The 14,180-nt window shown below is 43.7% G+C and overlaps 1 protein-coding gene across 1 annotated transcript; it reads right to left on the bottom strand.

Annotated features, from left to right (window-relative positions):
• Nucleotides 1-3,869: 3,869 nt before the first annotated feature.
• Nucleotides 3,870-5,716, bottom strand: LOC134984875 (gastrula zinc finger protein XlCGF17.1-like). The gene has a single exon (XM_063950354.1). The coding sequence runs from the start codon at nt 5,676-5,678 to the stop codon at nt 4,752-4,754; it is 927 nt and encodes a 308-aa protein (XP_063806424.1). The 5' UTR covers nt 5,679-5,716; the 3' UTR covers nt 3,870-4,751.
• Nucleotides 5,717-14,180: the final 8,464 nt, after the last annotated feature.

Below are 14,180 nucleotides of genomic sequence, written 5' to 3'. Positions count from 1 at the left end.
CAAGTAGCCCTTATATTGCCTGGAGGTGTGTTTGGGGTCATTGTCTTGTTGAAAAACAAATTATGGTCCCAGTAAGCACCAACCAGAATACTGTGGTAGCCATGCTGGTTAAGTGTGCCTTGAATTTTGAATAAATCACCAACAGTGTCACCAGTAAAGCACACCACACCATCACACCTCCTCCTCCATGCTTCACAGTGGGAACCACACATGCAGAAACTAGAGATGAGTGGGTTCAGATGTAACACCAGAATTAACGCCAGTTCGGTTTTATACAGATTTTTCTTATTGGCTATACCAAACACAGGATGTCCGTGACCCAATAAGATGGCATTTTAAGAACAGAGTAAAACCGAACCCACTCATCTCTAGTAGAAACCATCCGCTCACCTTCTCTGCGTCTCACAAAGTGGCTGCCTCTTAATTTCACAAAAAGGACTTATCCCATCAAGTCCAAATTAGGACTATAGAAACAGGGAAATGTGAATAGGATGGCGCTTCTGTGCCTATATAAATGGAAGTGTGGTAAATGATACGGAAAATTATATTTAATACTTATCCTAAGTTAATTAGGACAACTGGAATTCCTTGATCCAATAGATATCCTATTTCTGTGCTGTCACAGTGGACCCACAGGTACATAGAAGGCATAATGGTAAGGAAATTATGTGTAGAAACTTCCAATGAAATATGTGGATGTATCTACAGTGGGGCAAAAAAGTATTTGGACAGCCACCGATTGTGCAAGTTGACCCACTTAATTTCCATCAAAGGTACACTTCAACTGTGAGAAACAGAATCTGTAAAAAAAAAAAAAAGGAAATCCCATTGTACAATTTTTAAACAATTTACTTGTATTTTCTTGAGTAAAATAAATATTTGAACACCTACAAAGCAGCAAGATTTCTGGCTCTCACAGACCGGTTACTTCTTCTTTAAGAAGCTCTTCTATCCTCCACTCGTTTCCTGTATTAATGGCACCTGTTTGAACTGGTTATCTGTATAAAAGACACCTGTCCACACCCTCAAACAGTCAGACTTCTAACTCTCCACCATGGCCAAGACCAGAGAGCTGTCTAAGGACACCAGGGACAAAATTGTAGAGCTGCACAAGGCTGGGATGAGCTACTCGACAATAGGCAAGCAGCTTGGTGAGAAGAGATCAACTGCTGGCACAATTATTAAAAAATGGAAGAAATACAAGATCACTGACAATCTCCCTCAACCTGGGGCTCCATGCAAGATCTCACCTCGTGGGGTATCAGTGATCTTGAGAGTGGTGAGGAATCAGCCAAGAACTACATGGGGGGACATGGTCAATGACCCCAAGAGAGCTGGGATCACAGTCACAAAGGTTACCATTAGTAATGCACTACGTCGTCATGGATTGAAATCCTGCAGTGCCCAAAAGGTCCCCCCTGCTTAAGCCAGCACATGTCCAGGCCCATCTAAAGTTGCCAGTGACCATCTGGATGATCCAGAGGAGGATTGGGAGAATGTAATATGGTCAGATGAGAGCAAAATCAAACTTTTTGGTATAAACTCCACTCGCCGTATTTGGAGGGAGAAGAATGATGAATGGCATCCCAAGAACACCATACCCATTGTAAAGCATGGGGGTGTAAACATCATGCTTTGGGACTGCTTTTCTGCAAATGGGACAGGACGACTGATCCGTATTAAGGAGAAGATGAATGGGGCCATGTATTATGAGATTTTGGGCAAAAATCTCCTTCCCTCAGTAAGAGCATTGAAGATGGAACGTGGTTGGGTCTTCCAGCATGACAATGATCCCAAACACACCGCCTGGGCAACTAAGGAGTAGCTCCGTAATAAGCATTTCAATGTCCTGGAGTGGCCTAGCCAGTCTCCAGACCTCAACCCAGTCGAAAATCTGTGGAGGGAGTTGAAAGTCCGTGTTGCCCGGCGACAGCCCCAAAACATGACAGATCTAGAGAAGATCTGCATGGAAGAGTGGGCCAAAACACCTGCTAGTGTGTGCAAACCTGGTCAAATACTACAGGAAACGTTTGACCTCTGTAATTGCCAACCAAGGTTATATTACAAAGTATTGAGTTGTCCAAATATTTATTTTCCGCAAGAATATACAAATAAATTGTTTAATAATCATACAATGTGATTTCCAGATTCTGTCTCTCACAGTTGAAGTGTATGAATGATGGAAATTACAGACCTCTCTCATCTTTTTAAGTGGGTCAACCTGCACAATCGGTGGCTGTCCAAATACTTTTTTGCCCCACTGTATGTTCAAGATTATTCCATACATGAGATTATAATGCGGTACTCCTTATGAAAGTGAATTATCTTTTTTTAGTAGATTAGAGGTGGCGTACCTCACTGACACAATATAATGTGCTATAACCTTTATAATGGTTTCTTTATATCTTAACCCCACAAATAAGATATGCAGGTGATCTTAGGAACAGCATACCTCACTTGCATAGTGAGGAACAGTATAACACACATCAAGGTATCGTTATCCTAAGGTACGTCTCAAGCGTACCATTACTCACAATGAATACAGCATAACTCCATGTATAAAGGTCTCTGCATCAAATAGACTTGTACAGTGATGCAATAAAGGTACAATTTATTTCACAAATGGTTTAAAATGGTTGAAAAAATAAACATATAAGCCTTAGGGGGGATGGGGGCTGTGCGAGATCCCAGCAAGGAAGAATATATGATTTTGTTGAGCTGAGGTCCGGTAACGAAGCTCCAAATGCCAAATATAGAGAAATAAAATAGGTCTTACCTTACATGGGAGACACATATCCACCTCACCTGAGCAAAGACCTCCTTTGGGCAACGCGTTTCGAGTCTGGAGTGACCCTTGAGTCACCCCAGACTCGAAACGCATACAGAGTCCCCCTCCCCCCATAATGTCATGCCACTGTGTGGCAGGAACGGGCTGGTTAGGTAACAGCCTGGCTGCTGCATTCTGTACAAGCTACAACCGGTGCAATTCTTTTGCTTGGAGACCCAGGTAGAGGACATTGCAGTAGTCTATGTGAGATGATACAAGTGCATATATGACTGTAGGTAGATCTTCTGAGGGAATTAAGTGCTGGAGTCTGGCTATGTTTCTCAGATGAGGATCTGATTGTGGCTGATACCTGATGTCTAAGTGTCACTCCACCATCCAGGACACCAAGATTCCGCACATGATCAGCATTTTGTAACTCTGAACCCCCAAGCGTACGTCTGGCTGGTAACAAAGCTGAGCTGTAGCCCTGCCCTTTGTTGGTGAGCTTCTACCATATAGACCTGTTTCACCAGGACTGAGTCCCAGCCAACTGGCATCACCCACACCTGGAGCTCAGCTAGACAATCATTTAGGATTGGTACTGGGTTCTCAGTACCCGGAGCAAAAGACATGTCATCTGCATAGCAGTGGTAGATGAGGGCATGACATCTGATTATTTCACCCTGCAGTAGCATGTATATTGCAAAAAGCATAGGAGATAGAAGAACCTTGAACAATGCATGGCAATAAGTATACTCCAGAAGATTAAAATGGTTTCCCACCTGAGTGATGTCTATTGTGCTGATTTATTTCTCAGAGTATGGAAATGGCCTCTTCACCTGTGTGACTTCGCTGATGTATAACAAGTTGTGATTTCTGTGTAAAACATTTTACACACTCAGAACAAGAAAATGGCCTCTCACCTGTGTGACCTCTCATGTTTAATAAGATCTGATTTGTGTGCAAAACATTTCCCAAACTCAGAACAAGAAAATGGCCTCTCACCTGTGTGACTTCTCTGATGTGTAAAAAGATCTAATTTCCGTGTAAAACATTTCCCACACTCCGAGCAAGAAAATGGCTTCTCACCTGTGTGACTTTATTATTATTATCCTTTATTTATATGTCGCCACAAGGGTTCCGCAGCACCTAATTACAGAGTACATAAACAAATAATCAAACAGGAAAACAGCAACTTACAGTTGATGACAGTATAGGACAAGTACAGGGAAAATAAACATAGTTACATCAGCAGACTGCTGGATTTGGTGCAGTTGAAGATTCTTAAAGTAAGAAATAAGCTCATGAGGGAAGAGGGCCCTGCTCGTGAGAGCTTACATTCTAAAGGGGAGGGGTAGACAGATGAGTGACACAGCTGGGGTACATAGAGAGCGTGGAACAGAGGGTTAGGATGAGATTTGGCTGGGTTTGGTGAAGTGGGTCTTGAGAGCCCATTTAAAGTTTTGTAGAGAGGTGGAGAGTCTGAAGGGGAGAGGTAGGGAATTCCAGAGAAATGGTGCAGCACGTGAAAAATCTTGGAGGTAGGAGTGGGAGGAAGTAATCCGTAGGCAGGAGAGTCAGCGTGCATTAGAAGAGCAAAGAGGACGGGTGGAAGTGTAAAGGCAGATAAGGTCAGAGATGTAGATAAACTTTTGATCAGGGTTATTTGGGTAGTTTCTGTTGTCATTATGATTTAAAAAGAGTAAACACAGTTGTTTGACAATAAATGGCTTCACCCAACCACATGAGTAAAAGAAACGTTTGTGAGTTATTCATATTCTCTGACAAAAGGCCAGATCACATATTCTGCTAGGGTATGTAAACTTATGAGCACAACTGTATAACAAGATATAATTTCCATGTAAAACATTTCCCACACTCTGAGCAAGAAAATGACCTCTCACCTGTGTGACTTCTCTCATGTTTAATAAGATCTGATTTGTGTGCAAAACATTTCCCACACTCAGAACATGGAAATGTCTTCTCACCTGTGACTTCGCTGATGTGTAACAAGTTGTGATTTACAGGTAAAACATTTCCCACACTCATAGCAAGAAAATGGCTTCTCACCTGTGTGACTTCTCTTATGTTTAATGAGATCTGATTTCTGTGCAAAACATTTACCACACTCAGAACATGGAAATGGATTGTCACCTGTGTGACTTCTTTGATGTATAACTAGATGTGATTTCTGGATAAAACATTTCCCACACTCAGAGCAAGAAAATGGCTTCTCACCTGTGTGACTTCTGTTATGTCTAACAAGATGTGATTTGTGTGCAAAACATTTCCCACACTCAGAACATGAAAATGGCTTCTCACCTGTGTGACTTCTCTGATGTATAACAAGATCTGATTTGCGTGCAAAACATTTCCCACACTCAGAACATGGAAATGGCTCCTCACCTGTGTGAATTCTCTGATGTATAACAAGATCTGATTTGTGTGCAAAACATTTCCCACACTCAGAACATGGAAATGGCTTTTCACCTGTGTGATATCTTTGATGTTTAATAAGATCTGATTTGTGTGCAAAACATTTCCCACACTCAGAACATGGAAATGGCTTCTCACCTGTGTGAATTCTCTGATGTGCAACAAGATCTGATTTGTATGTAAAACATTTCCCACACTCAGAACATAGAAATGGCCTCTCACTTGCGTTACCTGTCTGTGGGTTAATAGGCTTTGTGTTCTGTGTAAAACATCTGGCACCTATAGAACAGGGAAACTCTATATCTACTGTCAGAGGTGTAACAGATACACCAATATCAGAGTGATCAGGAGAACATTTTCCAGGATCAGAGGGATCAGCTGATAGAGCTGGATGTATAATTGGGGTAATGGGGTTATCTCCTGGAGAATCCTGTCTGCTGTCATTATCTTTTATGTCACAATCCGGGGATAACATTAGATGTCCTTCTGAGATATTCCTGCTTGTGTGTCCATCTGCTGGAAATAAAATATATTATGTAAATATGACTTTTCTGTAACAATATTAATCTTGCAAACAATAGAGGACTCTCTGAGACACTTAATTGTAAATGTGTGTGAATAATAAAACATAACTTTTAATAAAGGCTGTATAATATTGTGTCTCAGACGATCATTGTGTCCACCCTCCTGAAAACACTCACAATAACAAATGTAATATTATAATAAGACTTAGATATATCTATCTCTTGTACTGGTAACTAACCATGAAGTATAAATGGAGATGTAGTAACTCGCCAAGTCCTATGTCAGGACCAATGTAAAACAATGGATGGGGAACATATCGTATGAATTGGAGATTCTAGATGAACAATAACCTCAGTCGTATGAGCTGATGGATCAGAGAAATGTCTCCTAACGTTACTCCTGGAAGCATTGGTAAGGTAGCATTCCTTTATGTGTGTGCTCATACTCTGGTAAGCCTGTACATGTGATACTCACCCGTATATAAGGTATATTGCTACAGCAGAGTAGGTGTGGAACAAGGCACTTTACATGCAATACACCATATGATACCCTGTAATCATCATCATCTGCTAGTTTATAATCTACTTTCTCTTACGTCCTAGAGGATGCTGGGGATCCATTTAGTACCATGGGGTATAGACGGGTCCTTTGGGACCAACTGGCACTTTAAGAGTTTAATAGTGTCGGATGGCTCTTCCCTCTATGCCCCTCCTACCAGACTCAGTTTAGAAAATGTGCCCAGAGCAGCCGGTCACAGCTAGGGGAGCTCCTAGTTCTTAGTTTTTTTTATTTTCTAGAGTTAGTTAGGTTACAGGAAGGCTGCTGGCAAAAGACTCCCTGCTTCGTGGGACTTGCGGAGATGATGCTCCTCCTACGCAAACAGGGAGTGAACATTATTCCATATCTGGATGATCTGCTGATAAAGGCGTCTTTCAAGAAGAAGCTGTTGCAGAGTATTGCGCTCTCCACTCAACTACTCTGGGATCATGGGTGGATCCTGAACCTTCCAAAGTCACATTTGGAACCGACAAGGAGACTGCCCTTCCTGGGGATGATACTCGACACGGAAGTGCAGAGGGTGTTTTTTTTTACCGGTGGAGAAAGCGTTGGAGGTCCAATCAATGGTCCGGGATGTCTTGAAACCTCCCCAGGTATTGGTTCATCAGTGCATTCGCCTTCTGTGGAAGATGGTAGCCTCCTACAAGGCTCTACAATATGGAAGATTCCATGCACAGTTCTTCCAGCTGGATCTCCTGGACAAGTGGTCGGGATTGCATCTTCACATGCACCAATGGATATGCCTGTCGCCGAAAGCCAGAATTTCAGTACGCTGGTGGCTGCAAACTTCTCACCTGCTCGAAAGCCGCATGTTCGGGATTCAGAATTGAATTCTTCTAACCATGGATGCAAGCCTCAGAGGTTGGGGAGTAACGTCTAAGCATTAACATCGGATTTGGAAAAAGTATGTGTCTTGGTGTGAATCCAAGAAGTTTCCTACGGTGGAGTCTCAACTGGGACATTTTCTCCTCTTTCTGCAAGCAGGTGTGGATGTTGGCCTACGCTTGGGCTCCATCAAGATCCAGATTTCGGCATTGTCTATTTCCTTCCAGAAACAATTGGCTGCTATCCCTGAGGTTCAGACTTTCTTGAAGGAGTTCTGCACATCCAACCACCCTTTGTGCCTCCTATGGCACCTTGGGATCTTAATGTGGTGCTGCAGTTCCTGCAATCGGATTGGTTCGAACATTTACAGGAGGTGGACGTAAAGTTTCTTACTTGGAAGGCGGTCACGTTGTTGGCCTTGGTTTCTGCCAGACGTTTGTCAGAATTGGGGGCATTGTCGCACAAGAGCCCCTACTTGATTTTCCATGAGGATAGAGCTGAGCTCAGAATGCATCAGCAATTTCTCCCTAAGGTTGTGTCGGCTTTTCATATCAACCAACCTATTGTGGGGCCAGTGGCTACTGACAACTCAATTACCTCAAAGTCCTTGGATGTCATGCGGGGCTTTGAAAATCTATGTGAAGAGAACTACTCGTCACAGGAAGTCGGACGCACTATTTGTACTTTATGATCCCAACAAGATTGGGTGTCCTGCTTCTAAGCAGACAATTTCACGCTGGATCAGGCTTACTATCCAGCATGCTTATTCCACGGCAGGATTGCCAATTCCAAAATCTGTTCAGGCCCACTCTACCCATAAAGTGGGTTCTTCCTGGGCAGCTGCCTGGGGTGTCCCGGCTATTCAGCTTTGCTGAGCGGCTACTTGGTCAGGGTCGAAAACGTTTGCTAAGTTTTACAAGTTCTATACTTTGGCCTCTGAGGACCTCAAGTTTGGTCAATCAGTTCTGCAATTACCTCAGCACTCTCCATCCTGTACTGGGAGCTTTGGTACATCCCCATGGTACTAAATGGACCCCATTATCCTCTAGGACGCAAGAGAAAATAGCATTGTAATTACCTACCGGTAAATCCTTTTCTCGTAGTCCGTAGAGGATGCTGGGCGCCTGACCTGTGCTTTGTATTACTGCATTGTTACTTGGTTCAGTATTGTTGGTTTAGCCGTTGCTGAATTGTTCCAAGTTGGTTAGTTTGGCTTTCCTTTTTGTTATGTGTGAGCTGGTGTAACTCTCACCACTATCTGTGTATTTCCTTCTCTCAAAGTATGTCCGTCTCTTCTGGCACAGTTTCTAGACTGAGTCTGGTAGGAGGGGCATAGAGGGAAACCAGCCCACACTATTAAACTCTTAAAGTGCCAGTGGCTCCCAAAGGACCTGTCTATACCCCATGGTACTAAATGGACCCCAGCATCCTCTACAGACTACGAGAAAAGGATTTACCGGTAGATAATTAAAATCCTATTATTACATCTCCATCATCAGTGTTTTACCTCTATAGTCTCAATAGTAATAAGGATAATGTGTGTATGCTAAGTATGATACAGAGAATTACATATCAGGATCTATACAGCTGCCGCCATACTTCTGCTTCTCATACGTGTGCTACTGGCAGCAGTGAACATCTGAGTGAGAGTGCAGGGAAGACAGCAGAGTCTGATGAGAAAGAGATTGGATCTGCCTTTGCAGGGATGTACCACACCCGTCACCCTTGTTAGTATATAAAATAATAAATAAAAGGAGCGTGGTCTATCCAGACGTGGTTTCTGGAGATCTCCTCAATAAGTGGCTTCTTATCTACCCTACCTGATAGCTCTCAGCCGCCGCTGGGACCAAGACCCAATCTATTAAGTCCCCCACTTCTACTGCCCTAAAGCCGCTCGCTCCGCTCACTCTGGGCACCATTCACTGCTGCAGCTCCTGCACGCTCCAGACACCTGACTTGAAGGTGCTTTTGGCTCAGGCGGGAGTACTTGCTCTCCAGATAACATGGGTGCGCAGGTCCCGCTACTGCTGGGGACAGAACGGGATGCCCACAGTCACCGGAGCCCGGCAGTGATATTGGGATGTGAGGTGGCTGCCATTTTGGATCCTGGTGCTCGGCCATCGCATGCTTTGCCTTCTGCCTTCAATAAGGTGTAAAATTGTTATAAGCTGCTAAATAAGTGTCCTGGCGGCTGGACCGGGGTCACTACACTAAATTGAAGCATTTGCCTGGAGGTGAAACTACCTTCTATTTATATGGTACCACTATAATCTACTTCCTCTCAGTCTACATGCAGAGCCCAGTATCAAGTATCGTCTGAGTAGAGCTCACTATACTCTGATTACACCCTCACAGTATATTATTTTGTGGATTTATTCACTGAATATATTTTGCCATTTGTGTCTCTCTGTGCTGAGTACTTCACGTCTGTGATCACGCTGACCTCTAGTGGAATTTCTCTGTCATTACTGTGTTATTTGAGTTGCATTACATCATGTTTACTAGAATTTTAGCTCGGATTACCCCGTCACCCCGACTAAGAATGTCATTTTGAACTGAGTCATCTTGATGTAACCTCCTGACAGCGTACTACTGCTCCTTTTATTTATAGATCGTTTGTATTTTCCTATCTCTGAGAGGTCAGTCTCTTTGGAGCCGGCTTACCATGCCTCCCAAAATTTTTCAAAGGTACCAAATCGGCCCCACCTGTCCATCTCTTTGGTACCTCGAATTCAGGTGGTCCTTCTGAGACCGCTACAACATCATCTGCTTCTTCTTGTCAGACGCACAGCCCAGCTGTAATGGCTGTAGACGTCTTCAGACACTCTAGATGGTCCTGTTACTCTACGCTCTATACATTCTATGTTATCTGCATTTAAGGACTGAAATAATCTCAGAATTTAACTCTAATATTCAAGCTTTGAGGTCCAGTATCAGTGAGATTGGATCTCGTACAGACTAAGATGAAAGAGATTGCTGCATCTCACAAAGATCTGATTTCAGCACATGACACCCTTCAGGAAGACCCGGTCTCTTTTCGTGATAAAGTCATTGATTTAGAAGACTGCTCTCGGAGAAATAATATCAGAATAATGGGGGTCATTCCGAGTTGTTCGCTCGTTATTCTTCTTTCGCAACGGAGCGATTAGTCGCTAATGCGCATGCGCAATGTCTGCAGTGCGACTGCGCCAAGTAAATTTGCTATGCAGTAAGGTATTTTACTCACGGCATTACGAGGTTTTTTCTTCGTTCTGGTGATCGTAATGTGATTGACAGGAAGTGGGTGTTTCTGGGCGGAAACTGGCTGTTTTATGGGAGTGTGTGAAAAAACGCTAACGTTTCTGGAAAAAACGCGGGAGTGGCTGGAGAAACGGAGGAGTGTCTGTGCGGACGCTGGGTGTGTTTGTGACGTCAAACCAGGAACGACAAGCACTGAACTGATCGCAGATGCCGAGTAAGTCTGGAGCTACTCAGAAACTGCTAAGAAGTGTCTATTCGCAATTTTGCTAATCTTTCGTTCGCAATTTTGATAAGCTAAGATTCACTCCCGGTAGGTGGCAGTTTAGCGTGTGCAAAGCTGCTAAAAGCAGTTTGCGAGCGAACAACTCAGAATGAGGGCCATTGGGAGTTCCGGATTCTGCTACAAATGTTGAGCTTTGTGATTATGCCACGGCTCTCTTTTCAGAAACTTTCACAGAAGGCTTCTGCCGCTGACCTTCTTATTGATAGGATCCATAGACTCCCAAAGTCCAACCAGGCCCCTATCCAAGCACCGAGGGACACTCTGCTCAGGGTCCACTTTTTTCATATTAAATAACGCATTCTACAAGCTGCTTTGCCTTCCTCATCCACAGCTGAGTGCCTGGATAATCTGTAGATATTTCCTGATATTTCTCCTGTGACGCTGGCCAAAAGGTATCTATTCCACCCAAGGAAATGTATAATACAAATGGGGCTTTCCTACTAAGCTTATTGTAATGCGAAACGGAGCCTTCACAGTGATACCATCAACCGAGGATTTTAATACCTACCGGTAAATCCTTTTCTTGTAGTCTGTAGGGGATACTGGGATGGTCTTAGTACCATGGGGTATAGATGGGGTCCATTGGAGCCTGGCAATTTAAAACTTCTTCAGAGTGTGCTGGCTCCACCCTTCTATGCCCCTCCTGTATACTCAGTCCAGGAAAACGGTGCCCAAGGAGACGGACATGCTTTAAAAGGCGGAAAAGAGACAAGAAAGTGGTGAGAGAACGAACCAGCACACAACATAACAAGAGAATAGCAACACTAACCACAACTTGAAAATAGGGACAGCAAAAGCAGACCCAAACTACAACACACAAGAACAACTCTTGCTGGAAAATATCAAAGCACAGAGGCGGGCGCCCAGTATCCCCTATGGACTACGAGAAAAGGATTTACCGGTAGGTATTAAAATTCTATTTTCTCTAATGTCCAAGGGGATACTGGGATGGTCTTAGTACCATGGGGAAGTTCCAAAACTCCAAACTGGGTGGAAGAGTGCTGAGACCCCATCAAAACTGATTGACCAAACTGAAGGTCCTCAGTGTTATGATTCCCGTACTCTAGACCAGAGGAGATCTTTATGGCAGAGGTCTGAGTACTGGAAAGATATGCTGGTACGGGAGCAGGAAAGCCTAGTAACCCCTGGCGCCCTAACTCCGTTGTCTCGCCCGTGTTATCAGAAATCCCCTGCGAGACTATGGTTGCTTGAGCCCATGGCAGCCGCGTTCAAAGGGCGGATTATGTCTGCCCAACCCCGATGCCCCCTCAGGTCTTAATGGGAGACAAAGGGAAATCCGAGACAGGGTGATAACAAGGGGCCCTCTGACTAAGCAACCAGGCCAGGGGTTACAAGCTATCTAACTTAAACCAAAAGTATGTGCGGACAAACCGCCAGGGAAAAGGACAACCAAAGATCCACTGATCCGTTACTCCTATCCAGCACCGCTGGATACCAGAGTGGATTTGTGGGAGCGGAATCCTCCGCAAAAGCTCCAGAACACAATAAACTAAATAATAAATAGTAAGCGGTCAAGCCGCAACACACGGCTACGCCGCGACTCACGAACACCACAGGATGTTAAAGGTGCTCGGTCGGACTCCAGGAATAGATGACAAATTCCGAGTACTGGATCACTGAGGACAGGAACAACCGGGTTGAGCAGGACTGGAAACTCTCTGTAACTGACACAGCAAACAGGAAGCTATCACCGGCGTCTGTGAGAAGTCCTGAGAGTGCTTAAATTTGGGAGCCCTCCAATCATGATCCAGACAGGGTAATCACATAATGATGCCATGCAGCTGCATGCTGCACGGCCAGAATACACAAGCACTGATTAATTAAGACCCAGCAACGGGGAACGCGGTCTGACCGTGGCATCCCCGTTGCTAGGGTCTGAGCGGCTCTGTGCGCCCGGCGTCTAGCGTTGCTAGGGAGCCGGCGGCTGTCTGCCTGCGGCGTCCCTAGTTGCTAGGCGCCGGGCCGCACTGACGGGCGGACCCTCGGCGCCTAACACTCAGTAGCCAAGGTGTTGAACCTTTAAAACTTTACAGCGTGTTCGAATCCAACCAAGTAGCTGCCCAGCATAACTGCAAAGCCAAGACACCCCGGGCACTCAAGAGACAGACATTATTCCTCTAGACCTTTGAGGGATAATTTCTCTCCTTATAGAGAGAACTATAAGAAAAAAAGTTGGTCTCACCCTAATAGATTTGCACCTCTTGCAGATAGGTCCCGGTCTCCACAGGGAGCCTATGAAAATGTAGACAAATACTATGACAATAAGAGACCATTCAATCATTCTAAATACCATTCCAATACATCAACCTCTTTTTTAGAAAGAGGTCCAACCCCCCACTCTCCAAGGGTACGGAACGTTCAGACACCAAGAGATTACCCCCAATCACTTCCCACGCAAAAAAGAGGAAGAGACGAGGATGTAGAGGAGGGAGGAGACGAAGATTACAGAAAGTCCACAAAGAGTGTGAGATGGGATTAGAATCACCTTCTACCATCTTTAACCTTTCAGATAAAATTCAGAATGATTCTGAAAACAAATTATTATCAAAAGGTTTAAAATTTGCACCTCAAGCTAAACCTAATCTATTTACACTCTTTGTGGATTTAAATAAATATATTCGCACTTTGAGCAGGAAAAGATATTTTTGCATCAAATCTTTACAAAAACAAGACATTGATGCTTTGCCAATAGTACTGGATAAGAATGACACACTAGCATTAGACATGTTAGAGAGTCTTTATGAGGAAAGTGAAAATACAAATACTACAGTGAGAGTGTTTGACATTTCAAGCCCTCCCAAAAAGATTTTCAAAAAACCTTCAGATTTCTATCCCCTTCAGCACAGAGGACCCTTTTTAGAAAGTTTTTACACCACTACTCTGAATGACTTCAGAGACTTGTGTACTAAAGCAGAAAAGGTGGGTTTCAGAGATAATCTGACTAAGGCCGAAAGAAAAGCCTTGAAAGAACTTATCAAAGATAAGAATATCACCATCAAGCAGGCTGATAAGGGTGGCGGCTTGGTTTTACAAAACACAGTGGACTATCTAGCCGAAGCCTCTCGTCAATTAAATAATCCCCTTTTTTACAAAAAATTGTCATGCAATCTACCTCTTCTTTTAAAGATAAATTAATTTCACTATTAGATTCGGCCTTGAATCAAGGCACAATATCAGATGATGTCTATAGATTTTTGAAAGTTGACTATCCTATTATTCCAATTTATTACCATCTGCCGAAAGTGCACAAGTGTCTGAAGTCCCCACCGGGGAGGCCCATTATATCGGGCATAGGTTCATTAACCACTAATCTTTCCGCTTATGTGGATGCACATCTACAAAAATATGTGACAGCTCTTCCTTCATACATACAGGATTCTGCACATCTTCTTAGACTTATAGATTCTATTACTTGGAAAAATTCTTATACTTTCCTCACTTGTGATGTAGAGTCACTTTATAGTAATATTCCACATGAATTTGGCCTGATGGCCATTAATCATTTTCTTCATAGAGATCACGAAA

This window comes from Pseudophryne corroboree (assembly GCF_028390025.1).
Source record: "Pseudophryne corroboree isolate aPseCor3 chromosome 3 unlocalized genomic scaffold, aPseCor3.hap2 SUPER_3_unloc_9, whole genome shotgun sequence".
Classification (NCBI taxonomy): domain Eukaryota; kingdom Metazoa; phylum Chordata; class Amphibia; order Anura; family Myobatrachidae; genus Pseudophryne; species Pseudophryne corroboree.
This window is presented reverse-complemented; position numbering and strand designations above follow the sequence as displayed.

What these genes read in the sequence shown, in the direction of transcription:
- LOC134984875 (XM_063950354.1), bottom strand. Translation starts at nt 5,678, where the DNA reads ATGTTATCCCCGGATTGTGACATAAAAGATAATGACAGCAGACAGGAT.